At 47.5% G+C, this 27,975-nt stretch overlaps 3 protein-coding genes across 11 annotated transcripts; 2 read left to right on the top strand and 1 right to left on the bottom strand.

The window, feature by feature from the left end:
• The first annotated feature begins 6 nt into the window (after positions 1–6).
• Positions 7–2,768, top strand: zgc:154093 (uncharacterized protein LOC777623 homolog). Its single transcript, XM_060075254.1, has one exon. It carries the CDS (start codon positions 252–254, stop codon positions 1,374–1,376), a length of 1,125 nt encoding a protein of 374 aa, XP_059931237.1. The 5' UTR covers positions 7–251; the 3' UTR covers positions 1,377–2,768.
• Positions 2,769–3,815: 1,047 nt separating this feature from the next.
• Positions 3,816–15,969, top strand: ercc2 (excision repair cross-complementation group 2). Its single transcript, XM_060075205.1, has 23 exons — positions 3,816–3,978; positions 4,477–4,576; positions 4,728–4,805; positions 5,191–5,253; positions 5,460–5,573; positions 6,102–6,218; positions 6,429–6,545; positions 7,022–7,145; positions 7,428–7,524; positions 7,789–7,922; positions 8,365–8,533; positions 9,084–9,202; positions 9,531–9,600; positions 10,446–10,515; positions 10,626–10,727; positions 10,814–10,877; positions 11,179–11,300; positions 11,731–11,823; positions 12,166–12,238; positions 12,480–12,550; positions 12,875–13,018; positions 13,808–13,951; positions 14,771–15,969. The coding sequence occupies exons 1-23, from the start codon at positions 3,974–3,976 to the stop codon at positions 14,861–14,863; spliced, it is 2,283 nt and encodes a 760-aa protein (XP_059931188.1). The 5' UTR covers positions 3,816–3,973; the 3' UTR covers positions 14,864–15,969.
• A 206-nt stretch (positions 15,970–16,175) lies between these two features.
• klc3 (kinesin light chain 3) lies at positions 16,176–27,708 on the bottom strand. 9 transcript variants are annotated; one of them, XM_060075232.1, is made up of 15 exons: positions 27,525–27,708; positions 27,350–27,434; positions 25,675–25,999; positions 24,851–24,916; positions 24,015–24,179; positions 23,545–23,620; positions 22,947–23,092; positions 22,368–22,450; positions 21,622–21,713; positions 21,221–21,318; positions 20,909–21,082; positions 20,252–20,351; positions 19,517–19,691; positions 18,520–18,586; positions 16,176–17,817 (listed from the first exon to the last, which is right to left on the bottom strand). In XM_060075232.1, the coding sequence occupies exons 2-15, from the start codon at positions 27,418–27,420 to the stop codon at positions 17,731–17,733; spliced, it is 1,725 nt and encodes a 574-aa protein (XP_059931215.1). In that variant the 5' UTR covers positions 27,421–27,434; positions 27,525–27,708; the 3' UTR covers positions 16,176–17,730. The 9 variants fall into 9 exon arrangements, with proteins under 9 accessions (XP_059931215.1, XP_059931217.1, XP_059931214.1 ...); XM_060075234.1 differs by having other exon boundaries at positions 25,675–25,939; positions 27,525–27,635; XM_060075231.1 differs by having other exon boundaries at positions 27,350–27,707.
• Between the last annotated feature and the right edge of the window lie 267 nt (positions 27,709–27,975).

The following is a 27,975-nucleotide window of genomic DNA, read 5'->3' on the forward strand; positions in this document are numbered from 1 at the left end:
GAGTTCCTGCAGCTGTCGTCCTCTTCTTGGAAACCTCTCGGCCCTGGTGTTTGGTCCTGGTGTTTGGTGGATGCTAACCCCTGAATACCAGACCAAACATCCCCGAGCCTGCAGAGCTTCAAGTGGGACCCGATCCAACTCAGGATGCCTTCCCGCTCCTCCTAGATAGGAAAATAGTGTGGGAGCCACTGCCGAGAGAGACTTACCTTACCCTTTACGGAGCTGAGAGAGGGCCACCGAAACACCGCAGGATGCCGGCCAAGACCCCCATGTACCTGAAGACCACAACCCCCAAGAGGGGCAAGAAGATCCGGCTGCGGGACGTCCTGTCGGGGGACATGATCAGCCCCCCGCTGGGGGACGTGCGGCACAGCGCCCACGTGGGGCCTCAGGGCGAGGGGGACATGTTCGGGGACGTGGGCTTCCTCCAGGGGAAGATGGACATGCTGCCCGCCCAGGGGGGCCGCGGGTCCGGCGGCGGGGGGCCGGGACGCTCCCACAGCGTGGAGCGACACCTGGCCGACGGCGGGCCCTTCCCCTCGGACCCCCACGGGCCCCGGGCGCACGACTACTCCTACAACGGCTTCCACTACATCAACTCCTCGGCCGGCCTGCTCAAGTCCACCGTGTCCATGCCCGTGTTCATCGCCCACGAGCAGGCCCCGCCCAAGCCGCCCCGCCTCCACCTGGAGGACTCCGCCCCCGCTCAGGGCAACGGCCACGGCCCCTCGCCGCGCTCCGAGGACGGCGGCCACAGGCACGCCGCCCCGAGCAACGGGCACTCGTCCCGCGGCGCCCAGAGCCAGCAGCAGCAGCAGCAGCAGCAGCAGCAGCAGCAGCAGCAGCAGCAGCAGCAGCAGCAGCGCCCCGTCCCGTCGCTGCGGGACTGCGGGGTAGGGGGCCGGCTGGTGTCGGAGCCCTGCCGGGACATCTCCTTCCCCGCCGCCATGCGCAAGCTGGTGCCCTCCTCGGGCTCCTTCTCCGAGGTCTCCTCCGAGGACTCCGTCTCCGAGACCTGCGGGCCCCTGGGCCCGCACAGGGGCCTCAGCCTGGACTCTGACGCCGGGCTGAGCAACGAGGACCTGAGGAGCGACCGCAGCGAGTCGCCCGGCACCCCCTCCGCCGTCGCCTCCCCCTCCGTCGCCCCCTCCGCCGTCGCCCCCACCTCCGTCGCCCCCTCCGCCGTCGCCCCCTCCGTCTCCACCCCCATCCACCCAGGGGGGGTGGCGTCGCTCAGGGCCGCTCCCCCCCACCTGGCCATCTCCCGGTCGGACTCCTTGGCCGGGCTGAACCTGGACCTGGGCCCCTCGATCCTGGAGGACGTGCTTGGCATCATGGAGCGATACAAGAAGGTGGACGAGCGCTGCGAGCTGTGAGCTGTGAGCTGTGAGCTTTGAGCGGCGGGCTGTAGCTGGCCGTGGTGTGTTCCTGCTTTACAGCCCTGGGAGTGGGGAGAGGGGTTCAGACAGAGGGAGAGATGGGGGAGGTAGGGGAGAGGGAGCCAGGGGAGAGGAGATAAGAGGGAGAGGGAGACAGAGAGAAAAAGGGAGACAGTGAGATAGAGGGGGAGTGAGGGAGAGGGAGGAAGAGAGAGAGAGAGAAAGACAGGAAGACAGTGGGAGAGAGAATGAGAGAGAGAGGGGGAGACAGAAAGATGGGGGAGAGAAAGAGAGAAAGAGAGAAAGAGAGAGGAGTAGAGAAGGAGAAAGGAGGTTACTATTTTTTAGACAATCTAAAAAACTGAATTTAAGGGGGAAACGAAAGCTTTCAAATTCAGCCACACTGTAGGAATGTGCTTCACGGCGTGAGAAAGTTGTTGTTTTCTCTCTGGATACAAACCGACCAGAGGTGCTTGAAAAGCCATCAGTTGTGTTGTGTTTAAGTTTGACCACAGCCAAGCCAGACGTAAGGCTGGTCCTTTTGAACGTTTTTTTAAATGGCTGGACACCCGGAAATTACAGTGGGGCCACTGCTGGAATGAGGACGCAAACGGAACCCTTGGCTCACCACAGTCTCGTGCTAGTCACGCCGAGACAAACCTCTGCTATTTCTCTCGTAAATATAGTCTGTGAAGAGCTACAGCTGTGATTTGAATATATAGACACTGCAGTACATCGTTTTGACAACAGATGTCGCCACACCTCTTGCTAGATTGCTGTCCATTCAGAAATAATGAATTATATAAAGATGACGATGACATGTTTAGTACAATGCTCGCCTCTGAATACAATTAGTACACACTTCAGTGCTTAGACATTTAGATTGAAAATTTCACATAAATGTATTTGTTTAACTTGCTTTAGAAATGGTATTCTTCAGCGTCATTATGCAGATGATAAGTAGGCCTAGTAATGTAGAACAGCATCTTTATACGATTATTTGTTGAAGATTTCACTTGACTAACAGCAAAGCAGAATGTGTGTGTTTTGGCCCAAGCGCTCCACATGTCATTGTTGATAGATGGATACTGGTGTCCTTGGATGCCACCTAGCGCCATTTCAGAGAACTGAATTATTAACGTTTCAAGTGATTTTCATGTTTGATATTGTGATTACCATAGAGAACGAAGAAGACGACGATTTTTTTTGTCAAACCGAATAAATCGTTTTGAAATTGTAAGTGCTCATTTTATTTTTGAAATGAAAACATTGGTTTTGACGTATACCGTTGAATCCCATATCATCGCAGTAGTTTATATTTGATCATTAAGAGAATATATATATATCATTGTAAATGTATAAATAAATATATTCCTTTACGAAATACAATGGACATGTGTGCAATTTATATCCTGTAACACTCAAACCTTCTATCACACACACACACACACACACACACACACACACACACGCACGCACACACACACGCACGCACGCACGCACGCACGCGCGCGCACACACACACACACACACACACACACACACACACACACACACACACACACACACACACACACACACACACACACACACACACACACACAGATTAAAATAAATTGTAATATTTTTAATTCGATAAGACAGTTTATACTGCATTATACTACATTCACGAGAGATACGGTTCTATTTAGTATAAGCACAGTTATGAAAAAAAGAGATAAATCTATGAATATGTTTTGTTGGTGTCTGTTTGGTAACATAATTAATGTAGCAGCACAACGCGAAAAAAAAAAGGGTGAGGCTATTTGCACCCCTGTTTCAATTATCGGTATATTTGTACCCTGGTGCAATTAAAGATGATTAATGAATCTGAAAGAATAAGATATGTCTCTTAGTCCTAGTGAACAATAGTGAATGTGAATAAATTATTTTCTTTCCAAATATGAATTGATTGCATTGGATCAAACATTACTGACCTCTTCCTGACACCATAATGGACACAAGAAAGGGTAAATTTAGAGTACTTAAATGTACTTAGACGGTTGTATCTGAACAGTGTATCTTTTCAGATCTCTCTTTTTGCATTGGATGGTAGCCCTCTGCACTCAATGCTTTCATTGCTAGGTGGAACTCGTCATAACTGTCGTATAGAGTATATTATCCTCGGCTGGTGTTCCTTTAATAAAGAAAAAAACATTGTTGTCAGGTAGAATTAGAAGAAAATTAGCAAAGGTTTGAAATATGAATATATAAATTGGCCGTTAAGTGGGAGTGCATGAAGTATACTGGGTGTCTTTAGCCAAACTGTCTAGCCAAGGATAAAAGTACCAGGGGTACGAATAGTCACTCCGAAAAAAAACTAACGGGAAAACAAGACGATGGCTACGTGCTTTTATTTTCTTGGTAAGAAGATATTTTATTTTGAAAATAATGAACCGGAAATACTTTTGCACCGGCTATATTGTCACACGCACTTCACCAATGCAGTGAAGTATTGCATTGTATTGCATTGTATTAGGTACAGAAAGTGGATATTTAGCGTTATTGAAAGTGACGTGCAAAAGGGAAAAGCGTCTGCAACTGCTCTTGTAAACATGAAGTAAGTTTACTGCTGACACTAAACTATATTGAATAAATAAACTGGCATACAGCAGCATTATTGTGAGTAAATCCTCGCATTCATTCTGGGCTCTCAGATGAGCGCTGATGTGATCAATGCATTATTTGTTTAAAAGTGATTTAACGATAGCTTTAATTATCCATAATCTCGCGAATGTCCAATGTAACGTTAAACCTAACTCCACCAAACTTAACTTATCTTTACTCCATTACTTTTCCATACAAACAACATGCCTCAAATCAGAAGCTGTCATCATTCATTCATTCATTCATTCATTCATTCATTCATTCATTCATTCATTCATTCATTCATTCATTCATTCATTCATTCATTCGTTCATTCATTCATTCATTCATTCATTCGTTCATCTGTTCATCTGAGATACATTTTATCTTCAATCAGCTGCTTTATATAAACTTCAGCGCCTCGTCTGTGTCAGTAACTTGATGTGTTGCCCCACACTCTTTAAACCAACAGGCTGAACATCGAGGGTTTGCTGGTGTATTTCCCCTATGACTACATATATCCGGAACAGTACTCGTACATGCTAGAGCTGAAACGGACACTGGACGCCAAGGTAGCTGCAACTTTAGATGAACGCATTGCCAGTACTATATTGTAATGCTACTGTCTGACATTATCCTACATCTTTAATCTGGTGGGAACATGAGATAAAGGAATGGTTAGAAACGGAGAGGGGATGTTTTTGTCATGATGTTTACGTTTAGGGCCATGGCGTTCTGGAGATGCCGTCTGGAACCGGGAAAACCATCTCTCTGCTGTCTCTTATCCTTGCGTATCAGAAGGTCAGTGTGATGGACGGTCCATACTCCCTGCTCTTTATGGGAAATACAGTTTAATAACTTAGACCTTCTTCAATCTATATGGGGTTTGATTCATTTTTATCTGTTGTATTCCTTGAAGTGTTTATATGTTATCAATAACGACAACAATATCACAAAATTACTTTTGTTATATCCCTATTACAAGCACCCCTTTTAATATACATTTCTGAACCTTTTTATATACATTTCTGATGCGTCACTTGACTTCGTTTTTGATATTCACCGGCCCGACAACAACTGTTCTCTAAAGTCCTTGAAACCGAATTAACGGGGTGTTGGAGGTGAAAATATACGACCGTCTTCCTCCTGCCTGCGCTCCTCTTCAGTGTGTTACGTCTGTTCACAGGCCTACCCTCTGGAGATCACCAAGCTGATCTACTGCTCGCGGACGGTGCCTGAGATCGAGAAGGTCTGTACTGCAAGGCCGCGGTCTGCCGCTGTGTGGCTGTCACATCAGAACGTAGATGCTTTGATGAGCCTTTTGAGGAAGACACAAGCACTAAAATACACCCTGAATATTAAAAAAAGATTGATATTATATCTTTAATATAATAGGTCTGTTAAAGACCGTGTTCTGTCACAGTGGATGGACGATAAAGTTTTCTGATCCAATAGGTGGTGGAGGAGCTGAGGAAGCTGATTGAGTTCCACTGCAAGGAGACCGGAGAGGCCAACAACTTCCTGGCCTTGGCCCTGTCCTCCAGGAAGAACCTCTGCATCCACCCCGAGGTCAGTCAGGAGCCTCGTTAGGAGCCTCGTTAAGAGCCTCGATAGGCACCTTGAAGATACCTATCCCAGCAGACGCACGTTCATGTTATGACTCGGGGTACCACATGTGTTGTATCGTGTGTTATACCATGTGTTGTCAAAGGTCAAAGTCAGCTTTATTGTCAATTCCAACAAATGTCCAAGACAAATAGAGGAATCAAAATGTAGTTTGTCTCAGACCCACGGTGCATTAAGTTTAAAAGTAAAGTGAAATAAAATAAGTAATTTTTACACTAAATAAATTCTAAAAAGTGCAAAAACGGTATATATAAACAAAGTAAAAAATAGTAAATGGTCCAGGGTTCTTCACGCTTAAAAAACGTATATTGTGTGTTTTAGGCGTGTGTACCATGTCTTAACCCAGTATTAACCCCTTGTGTGTTTTAGGCGTGTGTACCATGTCTTAACCCAGTATTAACCCCTCGTGTGTTTTAGGCGTGTGTACCATGTCTTAACCCAGTATTAACCCCTCGTGTGTTCCCGGTGCAGGTGAGTGCCCTACGCATCGGGAAGGAGGTTGACAGGGGGTGCCACTCGCTGACGGCCTCGTACATCCGGGCGAAGCGTCACAGTGACCCCAGCCTGCCCTTCTGTCGCTTCTACGAGGTCAGAGACCCCCCCCCCGACCCCCAACCCTCCATGCCCCGGCCATCACAGCCACACTGGCCTGTCATGGCTCAATACATGACCACTCTCGTACAGACGTTTACGTTTATTTTAAATTTTTGTTGCATCAGTTATATATTTTCCATATAGTTCTACATCACTGTGTGTGTGTGTGTGTGTGTGTGTGTGTGTGTGTTTCCCCCCTTACAGGAGTTTGACTCTATTGGCCGGCAGGTTCCCCTGCCCCCCGGGGTGTACAACCTGGACGACCTGAAGGAGTTTGGCCAGAAGAAGGGCTGGTGTCCGTACTTCCTGGCCCGCCAGGCCGTAAGTCATCGTCCACTCACCAGTCTGTCGACACACAGACATAGGGACAGGCCCCAGGACGCCTACAGATAGGTGGCAGACGTTGGGGATCGAACCAAGTACCTTTCAGACTGGAGGTCTAGCACCCTGACCGCTACACTCTCCTGCCCCCCCACAGGACCCAAACACAATGCATTCATTGAGACGCCTTCAGGGGTGGAAATAGGAAATCATTCGGTTTGGAGAATTTTCTTCTAGATCGGTGTTTTGGCAGGTAGAGGTTCCCTGAAGCAGCAATATTAACCAAGATTGACATGTTGTCAGGATAGTACAGCGCCAGCTGGACTCCTAGTGGAAGGTTCTGGGAGATACCGCTACCGTCTCCTTGATAAGTCTGGCATAATGTCCAAAGCGTTTATTTCACTGCTCCACCTCGCCTTAATGAGTGAGGTTGTGAACTATTAAGGGTTCTCATTCTGCTACTGGTCGTTCTGCAGATCCTCCATGCCAACATCGTGGTGTACAGCTACCACTACCTCCTGGACCCCAAGATAGCAGACCTGGTGTCCAAGGAGCTGACCAAGAAGGCTGTGGTGGTGTTTGACGAGGCCCACAACATCGGTGGGGAGATGAACCGCGTACCTGTCCTTTAATCCACTGTGGAACCGCTTTAAGATCTAGAGATGAACCGCGTACCTCTCCTTCAATCCACTGTGGATCCGCTTTAAGATCTAGAGATGAACCGCGTACCTCTCCTTTAATCCACTGTGGATCCGCTTTAAGATCTAGAGATGAACTTCCTTTTCTATCATACCTGCAACTCTCTCTCTGTCTGTGTGTGTGTCTCTCTCTCTCCCTCTCCCTCTCCCTCTCCCTCTCCCTCTCCCTCTCCCTCCCCCCCAGACAACGTGTGTATCGACTCCATGAGTGTGAACATCACCAGGCGGACCCTGGACCGTTGCACCAGCAATGTGGAGACCCTCCAGACCACCATACAAAGGTAAGGACTATTGGGGTCAAAGGTCGACAAGGTCTAGCGTGCAATGCTAGTCTCTGCATCTATTTCGATTTATTTATTTAAACTCGAAAATTATTAATAATTTACTTTGCAGTATATTTCTTTAATTGTCCATTCAAAAGTTGGAAAAGTGGAATTTTTCTGTAGTGACACAACTGTGTGGATGTGTGCAAGTGACCGAAAACAAAGCCCAGAGTTTGCTCATCCTGTGACACCCTTGGCTCCGCCTCCTCCGCTCTCTGATAGGATAAAGGAGACGGACGCGGCCAAGCTGAAGGAGGAGTACCGGCGATTGGTCGAGGGGCTGAAGGAAGCCAACGTTGCCAGGGTAACGGATGTTTACCTTGGCAACCCGGTCCTTCCCGCTGAGGTTCTTCAAGGTGGGCACTTTATGGGAAATGTAGTGACCCGTGTCACTCAACGTGACACGGGTCACTCAACGTGACACGGGTCACTACATCGTTTCCCACTTCATAATTCCAGGAATAAAGTGAAATATGTTTAGGACTTCTATCTTCTATCTATTAGTAGTTATAGTTATTTAAATATATTTAAAGGCTACATTCAATTTTAATATAAATTTGGTATTTTCTTTATCCAATAATTGCTCCTTGTTTTCTTCCTCGCACGCTTGTCTCTCCTCCTGCACGTCCGTCTCTCCTCCTATCTGTCTGTCTATCTGTCTCTCCTCCTTCTGTCTGTCTGTCTGTCTGTCTGTCTGTCTGTCTGTCTGTCTGTCTCTCCTCCTCCTGTCTGTCTCTCCTCCTCCTGTCTGTCTGTCGGTCCTCCTCCTGTCTGTCTGTCGGTGTGTCCGTGTCTCAGAGGCGGTTCCGGGCAGCATCCGCACGGCGGAGCACTTTGTGGGCTTCCTGAAGCGCTTCCTGGAGTACCTGAAGTCCCGCCTGCGCGTGCACCACGTGGTGCAGGAGAGCGCCCCCCAGTTCCTCAAGGACATCTTCCAGAAGGTCTGCATCGACCGCAAGCCCCTCAGGTCAGTCCCGGAACCATGCATTTGTCAGGTCCCGTGTCTGTATTTGAGTGTATTGACAGGTTCTGTGTGTGTGATGTGTATATCTGTTTGTATTGTCAGGTAGTGTGTGATGTGTGTATTGTCAGATCTTTGTGTATGTATTTGGGTGTATTGTCCGGTTGTGTGTGTGTGAGGTGTATATTTTTTTGTATTGTCAGGTTATGTGTGTGTATTTTTGTGTGTTGCCAGATTGTGTGTCTGCGTGTGTGGTTCTGTCTCTGATGTGTGTATCGTCAGTTCTGTGTGTTTGATGTGTATATTTGTTTGTATTGTCAGTTCGGTGTGTGTATGTGTATGTGGTTCTGTGTGTGATGTGTGTATTTGTGTGTATCGTCAGTTCTGTGTGTGTGATGTGCATATTTGTTTGTCTTGTCAGTTCGGTGTGATGTGTGTATTTGTGTGTATCGTCAGTTCTGTGTGTGATGTGTATATTTGTTTGTATTGTCAGTTCTGTATGTGTGCGTGTGTGTGTGGCTCTGTGAGTGATGTGTGTATTTGTGTGTGTCGTCAGGTTTTGTGCGGAGAGGTTGCGGTCGCTCCTCAGGACCCTGGAGATCTCTGACCTCACAGACTTCTCCGCCATCACTCTGATCTCCAACTTCGCGACGCTTGTGAGCACCTACAGTCAGGGTACGGCCTCTCCTGAACTCATGAACGTCCTCATGTGAATGTGAATGTACTTCTGGACCGGAACATCAACGAAGAGGGTCACACTGTTTATCCCTTTCACCTCTTTATAAATTGAGTGCTTGAACGTTTGAGTTAATTGTATTGGTCGTAGAATAAAACTGAAACGAAGCACAATAGACACATCGATATAATGTTGGACAACGCAGATCAGTCCCCACCAATGAGCCGGGTCTAAGGCTCTGGAGGGCCTGCAGAAGGACACGCGTGTTGCATGTTCAGCGTCGTGTTAAGGCTGCTGTCTCTGCTCTTCGCCCCCCCTCCCCCCCAGGGTTCACCATCATCATCGAGCCTTTCGAGGATCGAACCCCCTCCATCGCCAACCCAGTGCTGCACTTCAGGTGAGTCGACCCTAACCCTCTCCGTCCCAGTAGGGCTCCACTGGTTAACCCTGTCACTTCAGGTGACTTCCAGTCCCAGTAGGGCTCCACTGGTTAACCCTGTCACTTCAGGTGACTCAGTCCCAGTAGGGCTCCACTGGTTAACCCTGTCACTTCAGGTGACTCAGTCCCAGTAGGGCTCCACTGGGTTCACCCTGTCACTTCAGGTGACTCAGTCCCAGTAGGGCTCCACTGGTTAACCCTGTCACTTCAGGTGACTTCCAGTCCCAGTAGGGCTCCACTGGTTCACCCTGTCACTTCAGGTGACTCAGTCCCAGTAGGGCTCCACTGGGTTCACCCTGTCACTTCAGGTGACTTCCAGTCCCAGTAGGGCTCAACTGGTTTCGTCTTGACGATGGTTTCCACTGAGATACTTTGTCTTGCAGTTACTTGAATCTGGTTCAGCACTGACTCTAAATCCAATGTGATGTGAGGACAATTTAGTTTATAGACCCTTTGCTTGTTTTTCAGTGCAACTTCAGTAAGAACAGAGAGATGTTTAAGCCACTTTAAAAGCTTTTCATTCTTTAGATTCCACTCTGGGACTTTGCATTATATAATAGTTCTCTTAAGGTAGGCCACCAAATAGACTTTTGATTACACTTGGGGTCCCCAAATGCATGGTTAGACTAAGTATCTTTTTAGAGAGTGAAAAGTACATTTTGTTTTTAAAACGTTTGCATATCCCTCCAAAAAATGGTCTGATACGTAGTAATACTTCTTGTGTCCACTAGTCTTGCATTGTAGGTCAAAGCCTCTATGCAGTGTGTACAGTTCTTCAAGGGTTCTGCTCTGGTGTGTTTCAGCTGCATGGACCCGTCAATCGCCATCAAGCCCGTCTTCGAGAGGTTCCAGTCGGTCATCATCACGTCCGGGGTCCGTGACCTCTGACCTATGAACCTCACCATACAATACCAAAACACGATGATATCGATGACGAATGGAGAGGTTTCAGCTATTGACGTTTTTTGTGTACTACGCTGCAGACTCTCTCCCCGCTGGACATCTATCCAAAAATACTGGACTTCCGCCCCGTTACCGTGGCGTCCTTCACCATGACGCTGGCGCGGACCTGCCTCTGTCCCCTGGTGGGTCCCCTCGTAAAGACATCCTGTTCAGACAGTGGCCGTGTTTCCCTGCTGTAGCTTCATGTACCTCTGTTGGCGTTCCGCAGATCGTGGGCAGGGGGAACGACCAGGTGGCCCTGAGCTCCAAGTTTGAGACCAGAGAAGACTTTGGTCAGTGGGGAATATTTTGGGATTTGGATTTTTAGTTTATTTTTTACATTCACACCACCAGGCATGACTATCAAACCCACTGAGGATAAACAACAAATGTGACAATGACTAAAAGATACATTCTATATGTTCTTTGATACTTTTATGTAACTATTGTTGTCTACCTTAAACAATGTAATATTTAATTGACTCTTAGTCAAATTCTCAATGTGTGTGTGTGTGTGTGTGTGTGTGTGTGTGTGTGTGTGTGTGTGTGTGTGTGTACTTTATATTTGTTTGGCTCCATTCCCCCCTTCCGCAGCTGTGATCCGTAACTACGGCAACCTGCTGCTGGAGATGTCCGGGGTGGTCCCTGACGGCATCGTGGCGTTCTTCACCAGCTACATGTACATGGAGAACATCGTGGCGTCCTGGTATGAACAGGTGAGAACCGGGCCGGGACACCACCCCCCCCACCCTCACCACAGCCCCGGACCCGACCCGGGGCGGGGCCTAGACTAGTCCCGCTCCTCTCCTGTTGAGACCTTCTCTCTTTAGAGGCGTTACCTGTCACGGATCACGTCTCTGGCGATGCACTGGTTATAGCCCTGCATGTGTGAACACACCGCATCAACAAATTCTAATTTGAATGACTCACAGTGTGCTGACCAGCTCCCTGGCTACTAACCTAGATTTGATTCCGACCGGTGGACCCATGCTACGGCCTACCCTTCTCCCTTTGCACCCGGTTCCCGGTCTGTCCTCCAGACCGCAGAGCCTGTTGAAATCCATGCAGAGTCGACAACAATGGTTTTAATCAAGGGTCCAGTCGTGTTCCTTCTGACTGTTAACATCCTCGGTGTTCTGTGTCCAGGGAATCCTGGAGAACATCCAGAGGAACAAGCTGATCTTCATTGAGACGCCAGATGCTGCAGAGACCAGCATGGCTCTGGAGAAATACCAGGAGGTCAGACTCCGAAATGCTCCCATATTGTCCTCGCATTTACTTAATACACACAAAGAACGGGTATCTACAGATACACTGTCCCCACCATGCCTCATACAATGCCTTCAATTCTGTACATGACACTCTTTCCTCGCTGACACAAGAGTCTGCCAATGCACGCACCCACACTGTTGCACACTGACTCACAATAACTCAATGTTGCACACTTTCCTCGTATCTTTCATTTCAGACTGCCCTCATAATGAGGCACACTGTTGTTTATGCATGCATTGTGAGGACCTAGGGTTAAACCAGGCTCCCAGTCCTACTGATTCTAACCCAGAACACTCTTCTCTGCTCCAGGCATGTGAGAACGGGAGAGGAGCCATCCTTCTGTCTGTGGCCCGAGGAAAAGTGTCGGAAGGAATCGATTTTGGTACTTTGCCACTATGACACACACTTAGAAATGACCTACTTTGTTGGTCCTGAAGCCAAGCAGGATTTCATCGACCAATCAATCAATAAATGCTTTTGACTATTGACTAGCAAGGCCAAAGATTGCTGAGCTATGTCTCAGGTTTTACCATGAAGAATCTAATCTCATTCTCGTACGAGACACCATGCATAACAATGCGAACGTGTATGTTTAGTTCAACAGTGTTTTGTGTTTCCCACAGTGCACCACTTTGGTCGGGCAGTGATCATGTTCGGAGTCCCTTATGTTTACACACAGAGCCGCATTCTGAAGGTCAGTGTCGGTCTGTCTGTCTGCCTGCTCATCCCGTCTGTCCTTCTCGTCAGCCCACACATAATATATTTTATCTTAACCCATTAGCTTCTTCATTGTTCTTACAAATTCTCATACACATTGTTTTCCTATGTCTGTCTTTATTTCTGTCTCTGTCTCTCGCTCTCTTGCTCTCTCTGTCTGTCTGTCTACATGTGTCTGTGTCTCTGTCTGTTTCTGTCTGTCTGTCTCTCTCTGTCTGCTTCTGTGTCTCTCTCTCTCTGTCTGTCTGTGTCTCTCTCTGTCTGCTTCTGGCTGTCTGGCTGTCTGTCTGTCTGTCTCCAGGCGCGTCTGGAGTACCTCCGGGACCAGTTCCAGATCCGGGAGAATGACTTCCTGACGTTCGACGCCATGCGCCATGCGGCCCAGTGCGTGGGCCGGGTCATCAGGGGCAAGACGGACTACGGACTCATGATCTTCGCTGACAAGGTGTGTGTCTGTCTGTCTGGTCCTTATGTTTTATATGAGCCTCTGCACTCATTCTAGTACACGGTGCTAACTACTAGTACCTACCTTTATAGGCCTTTATAGGGGCGGCAGTAGCTCAGGAGGTGGAGCGGGTTGGCTGGTGACCGGGAGGTTGCTAGTTCGATCCCCGGCTCCTCCTAGCTGAGTGTCGAGGCGCCCCTGAGCGAGACGCCCCACCCTGACTGCTCTGGGCAGAGAGGTGTGGCGTCCCCCGTCTGTATAAGCTATCCAAAGGAATGACGATGGTGACCCACCGTTACTCCCGAGTTACTCCCGAGGAGACTCGATAAAATGAAATGAAATGAATTATAGGTCACTGTTTTTGTTATAGTCGTTGTTTGTGTCTTTCTTTTTTGTGGGTCCTGTAGTTGTTACGATTGTTGTCGTTTCATGTGCTGGGTCTTTTATAGTTTATGAAAATGTGAAGGATTGCTTTTGGGTTTAAAAAATATTAAACTTTCCCAAAGCACCGCCCCCCCCCCCCCCCCCCCCCCCCCCTCCAATGTACACACTGCATGGTGAAATATATAAGTGACATCACAAATGTTAATCCTTCATGCTCATCCCCGTTGTGCATCATTTGCACGAGTCCACTGGGTCACTGATGTAACCGGCAGATGTTGGTGGGGTTAAGTTAGGTTATGAGTAATGCCTCACATGGGGTTGCATTCAAAACCGGCTGAGTCTGGTCTGCTGGTCTACGGGGATCCAGAGTGACGGGGGCTGACTGGTATGTTCCCCCCCCACCAGCGCTACGCCCGGGCGGACAAGCGGGGGAAGCTGCCCCGCTGGATCCAGGAGCACATCAGCGACGGCAGCCTGAACCTCACGGTGGACGAGACGGTGCAGCTCTCCAAGCACTTCCTGAGGCAGATGGCCCAGCCCTTCAGACAGGTACGGCCCCGGCCCACCGGCCACAACGGGGTCTCAGGTAGGGCCCCCGGCCACACCGGGGTCTCAGGTAGGGCCCCGGGCCCCCGGCCACAACGGGGTCTCAGGTACGGCCCCGGCCACAACGGGGTCTCAGGTACGGCCCCGGGCCCCCGGCCACAACGGGGTCTCAGATAGGCCCCCGGGGCACCTCAGCCACAACGGGGTCTCGGGTAGGGCCCCCCGGCCACAACGGGGTCTCAGGTAGGGCCCCCCGGCCACAACGGGGTCTCAGGTAGGGTCCCCGGCCACAACGGGGTCTCAGGTAGGGCCCCCGGCCACAACGGGGGCTCAGGTACGGTCCCGGGCCCCCAGCCACAACGGGGTCTCAGGTAGGCCCCCCGGCCACAACGGGGTCTCAGGTAGGGCCCCCGGCCCACCGGCCACACCGGGGATGCTGGGTCATGTGTTGGGGTTCCAGGGACTTGTGTGATAAACATGGGATTCTGCATGTTCTAAACATGTTTATAACATTGCTTGAGCATGTTTTAAACTCGATTATGACTTGCAGAGTCCCATGTTTATTGCAACCTAATTATAGTTCTAGTTTGAGTTTTTAGTTGTTTTAGTTCTTTTTTTTATTTCTCAGTGAATTTGAAAAGCAACATAACTTATTTTATTTTGTCTGACATGTATTTAGTCAAGGTAAAACAAGTAGAGGTTATTTTAAAATTGTGCTAGTGTGGACAGAATACAGATCTACAACAGTGTCTACTTCAACCCCATAATCTCTCCCTCTCTCTCTCTCTCTCTCTCCCCCTCTCCCTCCCTCTCTCTCCCCAGGAGGACCAGCTGGGTCTGTCACTGCTGACGATAGAACAGCTGGAGTCAGAGGAAATGCTGAAGAAGATCAGCCAAATGGCTCACCAGGCCTGACCACATGCAATCCATGCTGTCACCATGACGACACTGGGACTACGTTGCTGCTAGGCAACAGCTGTCAGGGGTACGCTGGTCCCCTCGAACAGACTCGAAGTGGTCTGGGAGCGTTTGCTGGAGTCTACTTGGAGACCCTGCTCTGTGGGGTTGAACTGAATCAGGGAAAGTCGTGTGCTTCCTGGTGATTTTGAGTCACATATCCACAAATTCATTTCTGTAATTCATTTCAACTTATTTTGCTGCTGCTCTGGTGTGATGCGTTATATCACTCCAGATCTTAAAAATAAGTACTTTTTTCTGTTATCAAAATTATGAATACACTTAAATACATTGAGCTAAATGTCAGATTTGTAAGGATTTAGTATGCAAATCAACCTATCAATGCTCTTGGGAAAGTATTTATTCCAAATTGTGTTTATAGAGTCAAGGAACAGGACATTTAAAGCAGGGTACCTACGTTAAAACAAGTGGGCCAGTGGTTGAAAAAGGTGGTTGTATGACTTTGTCTCCTCACTCTGATCTCTTCAGTATTACTAATCACCGTTAAACGAAATTAGCAGCGGCAAGCTGTCACTTTATTAAAAAGTGTTAACTATCTGTGCACATTTGCAGTTCGTTTTAAGGCATTCACCAAAACATCAGTGACATCAATGTGCCAGCTAGCACACCGTATTAATAACGTTACATTCACGTGTTTTGACCACTCCTCAAAGAGCAACCAAACGCTGAAGACATCGTGGGGGAACGGCGTGCTGGTTTCTGATTGGTCTCGTCATCTTATGAATGGTGAAGTCGTGTGTCGGCCAATTAGAAGCAGCAGTTGCGATGCGCTGTTCCATCAGTGGTGGTGCTGGTCCCTTGGTTTGATTTAAGGGATTGGTAGCTCTTCAATGGAATCTAAATATGTTTTACGAGTACACAAGTGGTTTTCTAACTTGACCAAGCCTGGTGTTGGTCAAGTGTCTGTCGTACAGATACTTTTGTTGAAGTGAGATTTCCTGCGTTGTTTTCGCAGCTGTACATAGATGTCTTTTTATAAAAATATATTTGTATCTGTTTTTCAACCCGAATCCTCAAATACAAAATGTTTTTCTTTACTCACATGACTTTTCCTTTTTTTCTCATTCAGTATTTGTTAAGATTTGTAATTTTACATTTTCGTCATTTCCTCATCCTACATGACCCTCTTCCCAGCTCTCATGCCCCACATCCTATTCCTCACTCAAATCACACGCTATTATTCAGTCTTTCAATAATATAACCTGATAATTAATAGTAATTTTAATATGATCAAAAAATGATGCTCAAAAGTCTTATAATGCTTTATTGGACAGTTCAGCTTCAGGTTTGGAATATATACGTATATAAAATATGAACATTTCATAACAAACACATTAGGCCTTCTTTGTAACGATCTACATAAATACCTCCTATGTACCACTCTAGGTTTCTGTGCAACATTCTGATTGTAGCGTAGCTTAGCTAGGCTGCCAACAGTAGTGGTTTGAATGAGGACCAGGGTTTTGGAAATCAAATCACCCTATCAAACATGAGTCAAATACTCTACATCCAGCAGTTCAACAACAAGTCGTTTTATCCATGAGAAAAAAATAGTAATAGAATGTACAGCTACACATGTAGTGCCACAGGGGCCCCAACCACGATGGGCCCTTGAGATTTAGGAGACCATAGACTTGGTCTGTTTTTGGTGCCACGAGGGAGTGCACATTTAACATGCACAGTAATATTAGCTGTTAAATAAGCACGCAAACATATTTTTGAAATGACTTATGATTGTTGTTCATTCAGGCACACAGAGCAAACTTTGGGGATATCGATTAAGTTTACGAAACATTTCATATCGAGCTTCTTATCAAAATGGACAACACGACAATACATAAAATAAAAACACGTCTCACTTCAAGACACCAAACTCGGTTGAGCAATTTCCTTGTACCATCGTTGGAATGTAACCATGGTTACACACAGCTAAGCGTAACAGTTCTGTGCTGTTTTGAACACGCTTTAAATAAAGTTAGATACGTTTTGAATCAAATCCAAGCCCAAATAAGGACCATCATGTACTGTTGACTTAGAGAATGCTTGGTGTCCCACTAATTGAATAATGATTTAGTCATTTGCGGCAAAAGACCTATGATCCATATTCTTCTGGATGTTTGCAATTCAAAGGATATGGTTTTAATAGTACTTTAGTCACCTAAAATAAACTCATCATCCCACCGTTGTACAAGATTAAATTCACAATGCATAGGTTGTAAAAACCCTCCATATTTAGCATGCTGCTGTGAAACTTTGAACTCTTGATTTGTGTTAGTATCTCCCTAAATTTGGATGGATTAATCTTTCTTTTGTATTTTCAGATAAAAGCAGCAAAATGAACAGCTTAACTGCACCACAATTTTAAAAGTATTTCACAATTCTTCTACAGTATACAAATCTAGTGGAAATGCGATTTTTAAACATCTAAACGGCATTCTTGAGGACGAACATTAAGTAGCGTTTCATGATTTCTTCGGAATGTTTCGGAGTCTGAAATGGTCGACGTGTCTGGCTGTCTAAAGTGCAGTGTTTTAGTATTTCATATTTGCGGTATTGCTACTGGTATTCAGTGGTGTTGTAGTATAATGACGGCCGGTATACACAGAACCACTTGATGTAGGATGTGTGGATGAGAACGGATGAGGTCTGAAAAATGTAAACCCTGTGAATACCTACCAACCCATAGATCGTAGGTGACCCTCCCCAGAGAGGTGAGCGAGCTAACCGTCCGCAGAGTGATGGATCAGGATTGGTCTATAGAAGGGTGTGCATCACCTGCGTGTGTGTGTGTGTGTGTGTGTGTGTTAGCTCGTTCCCCCTAGTGACCCTCGCCGGGCTAGGCTCATAGTGCTAGAGCTCAGACCTCGTGCTTCCGTGAGTCCACCCGGAAGCTGTTGATAAACACAGGAAACGGAATCATCAGTGGCGTTGACAGTTGTACACGTTTATTGTAGTCCGCTTCAACCGATCTACACACAAGTTTCTATATCACCAACACTTTTTTTTTACGTCACAATTTCTAGATCAAAATTCCTGATAAAGAAATGGGCTGGTGTTGTTTATTTAAGATACAATTAGATTAAACTTACAATTGGCAATTAGTTTCCTCAAGCATTGTTGGTCATATTTCTCTAAACATCCTGACAGCCATCAATACAGTTATATCGCCCCCATCATGTTATTATTGGGTGGCTTACCTGTCTGTCTCCCTACCCACTCAGCAACCTGCACACACTCGGACCATGCACTTCAACTAGGCCAGGCAAACCTTTTGCTAAGCTAGCGAGAAAGCCAAGTGTTTCGGAGGAAGGCATGAATGACTTTGACGGTTGAACACTTTCAAAATCAGGCTTAATAGTTTCCTCCAAATTGCCTATCCTATCTTTGGAAAATAGATCAAAGGCCTGTTTAGACCACCGAATGTCCCACCCACTGTATGTTACCTTGTGGTTTTACTTCACTACTACTTCTACTACAGTGTGGTGTAGTTATGTTTATCAGTCCCTTCGTATCACTGCAATAGCCGTTCTGAATGAAACCCTGGGTTGAACTGTGAGTGTTGAAGGGCAGGTAACAGAAGTCCAGGAACTCACCTGAGCTGCTTCCCGGGTCTCTCTGGCTCCAACATTCAACACATTCAGAGAGTTGGCCCTCTTCATCCTGAAGACCCCGTGTGGGCAGCGGGAACACGGAGGGAAAAAAGATCACAGATTTATTCAGCATTACTTATTCATAAGTATTGCAAAGTAATTAGTAGTTCTATATTTAAATCTATTCTGTCTAGGGATGTCCAATATTGGCTTTTTTGCCGATATCCGATATGCGATATTGTCCAACTCTAAATTTTCGATTCCGATATCAGCCGATACCGATGTCGATATTTGGGTTATTTTTCCTCAAACCTAATTTAGGTAACATTACATATCTCCTGTTGTGGAATTAACACAACATGCTTAATGTTATTGTGATGCCCCACTGGATGCATTCTTGAATGCAACAAGGCTTTCCAAATGTTAACATTGTCTGTGCAAAATAAGAAAAATACTTGAACTTAATTTAAGGGAAAAGTGCCATGTTTATTTTATTTTTTTTAATGGTCTCAGACAACAGTTTGGATTACACTCTCCCTGAGATAATCTTGACAATGCCCACAACAAATAGGGCAAACTTGACTTCACAAATGATAAAACATTGTACCTGAACAACTATGTGCAACATAGCAGTATGTTTCTTTAACTAAAACTCAATAACCTTAATTGAATAAATGCACAAATATGAGTCAATTACAATGTGCACTGTACTGCACAATTTTGAAAACATTTATTTGAGCTATAAAAAAAAAAAAAAATATATATATATATATATATTTTATCGGTTTTAAGGCAAAAAAAATCCGATACAGATATTGACCGATATTACATTTTTATGCTAATATCGGGCCGATAATATCGGTGGGCCGATAATATCGGACATCTCTAATTCTGTCTATTTAAATATTTATAATGTACTTAAGGCTACGGAGCAGCCCGGACCGTACCGAATGTGTGACGTGCCCCGACTTAGCGGTGACCAGCGAATGAGAGTGATTACCCAGGGTTCCTTGGGGCGCTCTCCTCGGTGCCCACTCCTTTGAGCTTGCGGACCAGCTTCTCGCTGCTGCGGCGGATGGACTCCCGCAGCTTGGTGAAGGAGCCGCTTCTCCTGAGGCCCCCCGCACCCTCCTGCTGGGGGCCCCCCGGCTCTGGCCAGTTGGGGCGACCGTCTCCTAGGGGAAGGAGGGGGGGGCGAGAGGGACACAAGCAGAGAGAGGGACAGTTGGATGGTGAATGTACAATAGGTGGGACTGAGACAAGATATAAAAAAATAAATAAAAAAAAATAAAGCTTAAAAAACATGTAATGTTGATAAAGAATAATGGACTGTAGGATACAGACAAATGAAAGTATTATGTAAGTGTGTGTGTATATATATATGTATATATATATATATATATATATATATATATGAATGGATATATAGTATATATATTTCACATTACATTTTGTACTGGCTTTCTTGAGGTATAATTTTCTTTTTTTAACAATGATGACGATGATGAAAAACAGACTAAAGACTAAATAAAAGAGGGACCAGATGTACAGGGAGTTAACATTCCTCTCCAATAAGAGCGCAAAGCCAAGTGCACACACGTTTCCTGTTGATAGAATAGTTTGATTGTTCAATGATGACAAGCTGGCATTTATGGTCCGGCATCTGCAACGATACTGATCAGCATCTGATCTTAATTGTGCAGTACTCAATGTTTAACATTTGTGAAGTATGTACCTTCCACTGATCCAAACTCCTTTTCATGTGCTCTGGTGAGGATCTCTTTATAGAGGCATTCGGCTTGTCTGTACTTCCCCTGCTTCAGGTAACATGACGCCTAGACACATGGAGAGAGAGAGCGAGAGAGAAAGAGAGAAAGAGAGAAAGATGAGAGGAATTTCCTCCATGGTTCTGTGTGTAATAAACTTTCCACACATCAAGCTTTTTTGCTTGGATGAGTTTTCCACTTTCTCCCTCTGATCAGTTGGCTGTTGTAACTGGCCTTACTTAAACTTGCATTCTGTTGCTTTTCCCTTTTGATTTAACTTGGATGAAACTGGATTGAGTCATAGTTGGATGGATTTAATTCTTGAAGCACTGATCCGATAAAAAGCTAAATCAATGACTGCAGTGAAATAGTTTGGAGTTCCAGTTTGAATGAAAGCATCTCAATGTACACAGTTTGGTCATAAATATAGTAAAGTGAACTCTGAAAGTAATGATACGGCAGAATATTGCCTACATTCACACACACACACACACACACACACACACACACACACACACACACACACACACACAGACACAGACACAGACACAGACACACACACACACACACACACACACACACACACACACACACACACACACACACACACACACACACACACAGACCAGGTTGTTCTTGGTCTTGGCCACGTTGGAGTCGTCGGGGCCCAGGCGGTTCTGGTAGATGTGGAGGGCCCTCTCGTAGTACTGCTCCACCTCCTGGTACTTGCCCTGGTTCTGGCACAGCAGGGCCAGGTTGTTGAGCTGCTTGGCCACGTCAGGGTGCTCCATGCCCAGCACCTGAGAGGGGGGGGGGGCAAAGCAGGGCGCGGTCATACACACACTCAGAGAGAGGTCCAGAGATATAGGTCATACTCTGAACGTGTGTGTGTGTGTGTGTGTGTGTGTGTGTGTGTGTGTGTGTGTGTGTGTGTATACCTTTTCTCTGATCTCCAGGGCTCTCTTACACAGCGGCTCTGCCTCCTTGTATTTTCCTCTCTTCCCGTAAAGCACCGCTAAGTTGTTCAGCGTAGCGGCTACCTGCACGCACGCACACACACACACACACACACACACACACACACACACACACACACACACACACACACACACACACACACACACACACACACACACACACACACACACACACACACACACACACACACACACACACACACACACAAATGCATCCTTGGTGTTAATAACAGGTGTGTGTGTGTGTGTGTGTGTGTGTGTGTGTGTGTGTGTGTGTGTGTGTGTGTGTGTGTGTGTGTGTGTGTGTGTGTGTGTGTGTGTGTGGTGTAGTGTGGTGTGGTGTGGTGTGGTGTGTGTGTGACCTACAGCTGGGTGGTCCAGCCCGAGTGTTTTCTCACGGATCTCGAGTGCGTCGTTCAACAGATTGGCCGCTTCCTTGTATTTATTCTGATCTCTGCAGACAGACAGGTACAGATGTGAGAGGAAGACAGGTCATCCAGACAGGTACAAATGTGAGTCGGCAGACAGGTTATCCAGACGGAACAGATGTGAGAGGCAGACAGACAATCCAGACGGAACAGATGTGGGAGGCAGACAGATCCTCCAGACAGAACAGACAGGCAGGCAGGCAGGCAGCCAGAGACGATTCATCAGAGCAGGTATTAGCTGTTTATTATCTCAATCCCTCAATCGGATTATTTAATGGACTTCCTTGAAACGTTGCATTGTATTTGATCTCCTAACCTTGCTAGTAGATATTGGTCAGTTGATTCAATCTAACGCACCATAAAACAATCCATGCAATCATTGGCATTCAAATATTTAAGAGGAACACGGTGACTTCCTGAAACAACAAAGACCGGGAACAGTCTTCCTGCAGTACCACAGTTTAAACGCCAATGATTTAAGCACTAACGCTTTGGTAACCAAGCGTTAACGAATCACCCAAGAAAACAGAAGCCATTCTCCTTGGGCTACCATGACGACATCCCCTAATAAGTGGTCACCTGTGGTTGTTGAGCGCCCGGGCTTGGAGGTGTCACCACACGGTCACAAACAACAATTAACCGTTTTTTTCTGGGAGCCATGGTAACGGCCGTCCCCTCACCTGTACACCAGCGCCAGTATGTTCAGCATGGTGGCCACGTCGGGGTGGGTGTGGCCGGAGGACTTCTCCAGGTCTTCCAAGGCCTGGGGGAGGACGGAAGGGAGAACAGAGGATCAATACCGGGTCCTGAGGGCTGGGCTACGGCCTCACTGGCCCACTGGCTCTGAGCTTTCTTTTTAGAGTCTGGTGGCTCTTGTAAGTGTAAAGTGTGATCCCATGAAAGAGGAGAGAGGAGAACAACACAAAATAGAAGGAAGTATAAATCGATGTTATCAGCGCTGCCAGGTTTGTATATCCATATCAGATTACAGATCCATGAGGAATGGAGGCGGCCCTTACTGTATTCTACACCGGTCTGGATAAAGCATCCACCAAATGGTAGAAACTTAAGAGTTACACATTTAGATCCTGATCTAAACGTATAACTATAAATAGATTCATCCATTAAGATCCTGTTCTAAACGTATAAAGATAAATAGATTCATCCATTTAGATCCAGTTCTAAGTGGATCTAAGTGGACCCACAGTGTGTCTGTGGGGCAGCCTGTAGTCAGGGGGTTGGGGGGGGGGGGGCCCTACCTGTTTGCAGAGGGGCACGGCCACCTCGTAGCGGCCCTGCGACGCGTACTGGATCACCAGGTTGTGGAGGGTCCGCAGGCGGGCCGGGATCTCGTAGCCCCCCTGCTGGGCGGCGGCGGCGGCGCAGCTGTGCCGCGGCTGGGGCACTGGGGGCGGACATTTTGGTTGAGACTGCGGTACTAAATGTTAGTGCTCCATGAGCTGGTTCCTTAAAAGGTGACTGATTAAACCACCAGGTGTGAGTGCAGGTCGGCCGTTACGAGCCGTTTTGAATATCGGACGGATAGACGTTTGCTACGGTCCACTGGGTAGGCTGGAAGACTGATCTGTCCAGCACACATCTAGGTGGACACGCCCACCTGTGATGTCAGAAGAGGTCGATATTCAAGGGCTAATCACACTCACACCTGGTGGATTCATGTGTCACCTTTAAAGAACAACTGGACCTAATGCAGAGTTGCCTTTTGAATCAGAATCAGATGGTTATGAAAGTGTGTGTTAGTGGTGTTTACATCCAGCAATGTTCGTTAAAATGCACAAAACACTTTGGATCAGTGGGACCACGCCCACATTCGTGTTGCCATGGCGCTGCTCTTACTCTGTGACGGCTCCTCCTCTTCGGTGGGGAAGAGGTCGTCCAGCGACTCCTTATTGGACGATGGGTCTTTGTCGTCCTGGGGAGGACCAATCAAAGGCATGCTGTTAAAACACTGTGATTGGCTGAACACTCTCTCAGTCCTAAATACTCCTCAGGTGTGTATCAGTCTGGCTAGGCTCTGATCCGACTCTAATCTTTAAGAACCAGGTGGGACCGACGGCGACAGAGAAACAGCCCACTCCACCGCGCTGTGACCGAGATGGTTGGCTGTTTTAACCCCCCGCTGACAGGCTCCTCCCCCTCGCACCATGTGACCCAGATTGAGTGTCTGGACCCCCGCTGACAGGCTCCTCCCCCTCGCACCATGTGACCCAGATTGAGTGTCTGGACCCCCGCTGACAGGCTCCTCCCCCTCACACCATGTCGGCTGGGATGATTGGGTGTTTGAACCCCTGGCTCCGCCCCCTCACCTGTGACGGGGAGTCCTGGTCGTATTTGCGTATGGAGGCCATGAATTGCAGGTGTCTGTTCTGCTCCTCCAGCGTCACCACCTCCTGCTCCCGCTCCTGCAGCCGCGTCTGGGCCCCGGCCAGCTCGTCCCTCAGCCACTGGTTCTCCTGGCACAGCCTCCGCACCTGGGGGAGGGGGAGGTGGAGGGAGGGGGGAGGAGGAGGGGAGAGATAGTGGAGGAGGGGGAGGAGGAGGTAGTGATAGAGAGGTGATGGAGAGGGTGAGGAGGAGGTAGGGGTAGAAAGGTGATGGAGGAGGAGGAGGAGGAGGAGAGGGTGAGGAGGAGGGGAGAGATAGTGGAGGAGGGGGAGGAGGAGGTAGTGATAGAGAGGTGATGGAGAAGGAGGAGGAGGAGGAGAGGGGGAGGAGGAGGAGGAGGAGAGGGTGAGGAGGAGGTAGGGGTAGAAAGGTGATGGAGGAAGAAAAAGAGGAGGAGGATCAGGAGAAGAAAGAGGAGGAGGAGGAGAAAGAGAGGAGGAGGAGAAAGGGAGAAGGAGGAGGTGGAGGAAGTGGTAGAAAGGCGATGGAGGAGGAGGGGGAGGAGGAGAGGGGGAGGAGGAGGTAGTGGTTGAAAAGTGAGGAGGGGGGGAGGAGGAGGAGTTGGTGTTGGAGGAGGTGGAGAAGTGAAATAGTAGAAGGATAGTAGGAGAAGATCAAAAGGAGGAAGAATGAGTAATAGAAGTAAAAAAATATATCAAAAGAGGAAAAGAAGAAAAATTAGAACAATGAAGAACAAACGCATAGAAAAGACCACCACAGTGTGTGACTCCTGGGTGGTGGTGCTCCGGGGGCTCACCTGGGCACGCAGCTTCTGTTTCTCCGCCTCCAGAGAGCCCAGGTGGGCTGACAGCGCCATCATGACCTGGAGGAGGACAACGGAGGCTCTGGGTCCACGCTCACAACACTCTCACTACTGTCAATAGCCCTTTGGTGGTTGGTGTGCGCTCGGAGCTCAGCGGGGCGAGCCACAGGGTGTGACACTGGTCTGACTGGTGCGGTGACTAGAGTATATAAGACTCCAGGGCATCTTTGAGTAAGACGACCCCGCCCCTCCCTGCTCTTTAATGACATGTCCTCTGAATTCACCGTAGGTTGCTGTCGATAAAGTTAATAGTTGGACTAGTAAATAGTAGACATTTCTTTATTCATCTGAAAAATCCTCTCCACTGAACGTCATGTGGCCTTCGTTCAGTATGCTCTGTAATGATTTCAGTTCGATTTACATTTAGGGGACTTTGCTGACGCTTTTATCCACGCTTTTTTACAACCATCCATTCACACATTCTAACACCGACGGCGGGGTGACCACGTAGGGCGACAGCCAGCTCGTCGGGAGGAGACAGGGTGAGCTGCCTTACTCAGGGACAACTCCACACTCAGCTAGGAGGAGCCGGGGATCGAACTAGCAACCTCCCGGTTACAAGTCAACCCGCTCTACCTTCCGAGCTACTGCCGAGCTACCGCCACCCCCATGGCGTGCTATTCTGTTTGGGTGTGCACCTGTGCTTCCCCCCCCAGGCCCAGCTCAATGCCCTCCAGTACTGCTGGTCCTCGTTCAGCACAGATGTGTGTGTGTGTGTGTGTGTGTGTGTGTGTGTGTGTCTCTTTGGGTGTGTGTACCTGTGCCTCCCCCAGGCCCAGCTCGATCCTCTCCAGGGACTGGTGGATGAGGCTGCTCTTCTCCTGCTCCAGGCTGCCGCTGTCGGGCGCCAGCCGCGTCTCCATGGCCCCCTGCAGGTCGTCCAGCAGACTGCGGTTCTCCCCCCGCAGCGCCTCCAGCCCCGCGATGACCTGCCGTGTGCTGCACAGAATCTCGTCCCCCGACAACATGGCTCCGCCGGAGAGGTTCCTCTTTGGCGTTGGTTTGAAGAGCGCACAGGGGAAGCTGTGCTTGAAGGGTGTGTGCAGGGAAGAGGAACAGGTAAAGGTGTGCGGGAGGACGTGTCTGTATAGAGGGGGGACAGGTAAAGGTGTGTGGGAGGACGTGTCTGTATGGAGGTTGGAAAGGTAAAGGTGTGTCAAAAGGGAGTGCTGTTGTGTGGTTCACCATTTTTTTTTTTTTTTTTGGGTATGGTGCTTGATTGTGGATCCGATGTCCTATTTTGTGTTGCACTTTGATAATAATAATAATAATAATAATACATTGAATTTAGAGGCGCCTTTCAAGACACCCAAGGTCACCTTACAGAGCATATAGTCATCATTCAAAACTATGTAAAACAGACTAGGAATAAAAGGAAAACAGAGGTTAAACATGAAGAATAATAATAATTAATAACACTCAAAGACGCCTAAAGTGAAGGGGGGACCTCACTAACCACCACCAATATGTAGCACCCACTTGGTATACTTGATATATGTGCATACACTACAACACAATACATGAGCTAAATACATCATAAGCTATATACTGTACCTCTCTAAATCAAAAGTACATTTGATTTAGAGAGGAAATGCATGTTCTCAGTAAGTTCTGAATTATCAATTTTATCACATTGTGTTAAGGTCTCGACCGTCCCTGTTGAGAAGTGAGTGTATTCTTAAAATGATGTCGTCCTTTACATTCAACTAGGCCTGTAATAAAGACGTAAACTTTGACAATGATTAAACCGGTCAGATAACAATGGGCTGATATAGGCCAACAACAAAGCTCTGTAGAACTAAGTTAACCGTTTCACTTATGCTGTTTGACTCAGACATACAATACTTTGAGACTAATTGCAGTGATGAAGTCATCTTGTCACCAGCATCGCCTACACGCATGCTCTCACACCTGCAACACGGCATATGCACACAGACACAAATAGAGTAATGCCATGGTTATTACGCTATCATGACATTAATCAGTGTCTTAATCCTATGAGTAACTACTTTACCATTGAACACAGTCTCAGTGATCGGAATCTGTAAATGAGACACAATAAACTACCATGAAGTGATCCACACCCAACTCATCAACAGCGTCTCCAGGGCAGAGCAGCGGTTTGTTTACCTTCGACGCGGAGCAGGCCCTCAGCGCCATATGTTCGTGTACGGATTATTTCAGTCATGCATTATAGAGCAGATCCGAATAGATACCACCGTGGTCGCACAACATTTAGAACATGTCACGACAAAAAACACCGTTCCTGTCCCCGTAATCGCTGCACTGACTCGCATGTGGCGCACACACGCCGTCGATAATAAAACATTCATGGCGAATTGATAGAAGATGTGACCGAGTTGTGTTGATACGCACAGAGGGGGTTTAATGTCCCGTATAAACACACAATTGTTTGTGAATATCGTGGGCTACCTGTTAATTCCGGACTCCTGACGGTGTTTAGATCTCTTTGAATCGTAGTTGGGAAACGAGATCCGTTTCATTCGAAATTAATCCACTGTGTAGGTCACAACACACGTCATGCCATGATCATCCTAAAGAGTGTCTCGACTGTAATAAAGTAGTAGTACTCTGGCAGATCATTCACCTGCTGTGTGTGTGTCCCTCTCTGTCTCGCCAGCTCAGTTTCTTCTGTCAGTTCTGCTTACCTGATCCCTGTATTCCCAGCATGCATTGCGGTGCCGGGGCTGACTGGGATGATGATGCGTCCTCGGATGGGATGGTGTCGGGGTCGGGAGACAAGGCCATCTATCTGCCGCTGGGATGAACTACTACTACCGGTGTGTTGGTCGGGACCCTGAGCTCTTGGGGCGACAGTTGGCCATGAGATTATAACCGCAACAATGGCATTATTGTCTCGGGCTTTGGTCTTGCCCTCAGTAGTGTTGCCAACAAATAAAACAGTAACTATTATATGATCATCTTTAGTTATTTTCCCATACTATTGTTTCCAGTATTGTTATATTTTCTAATCACACATGTGTGTATGTGCTTCACACATAGGACCGTACCGTATTGGTAGCTTAACTGCATAATCC

This window comes from Gadus macrocephalus, chromosome 16, assembly GCF_031168955.1.
Source record: "Gadus macrocephalus chromosome 16, ASM3116895v1".
Lineage (NCBI taxonomy): Eukaryota > Metazoa > Chordata > Actinopteri > Gadiformes > Gadidae > Gadus > Gadus macrocephalus.

What these genes read in the sequence shown, in the direction of transcription:
- zgc:154093 (XM_060075254.1), top strand. Translation starts at nt 252, where the DNA reads ATGCCGGCCAAGACCCCCATGTACCTGAAGACCACAACCCCCAAGAGG.
- ercc2 (XM_060075205.1), top strand. An exon ending in ACCTCTGCATCCACCCCGAG is followed by an intron (nt 5,574 to 6,101) that starts GTCAGTCAGGAG and finishes TTCCCGGTGCAG; the next exon opens with GTGAGTGCCCTACGCATCGG. An exon ending in TGACGAGGCCCACAACATCG is followed by an intron (nt 7,146 to 7,427) that starts GTGGGGAGATGA and finishes CCTCCCCCCCAG; the next exon opens with ACAACGTGTGTATCGACTCC.
- klc3 (XM_060075232.1), bottom strand. Translation starts at nt 27,420, where the DNA reads ATGAAACGGATCTCGTTTCCCAACTACGATTCAAAGAGATCTAAACAC. An exon ending in CCAAGACCAAGAACAACCTG is followed by an intron (nt 20,352 to 20,908) that starts GTCTGTGTGTGT and finishes CCATGTGTCTAG; the next exon opens with GCGTCATGTTACCTGAAGCA. An exon ending in AGACCCGGGAAGCAGCTCAG is followed by an intron (nt 17,818 to 18,519) that starts GTGAGTTCCTGG and finishes GTTTATCAACAG; the next exon opens with CTTCCGGGTGGACTCACGGA.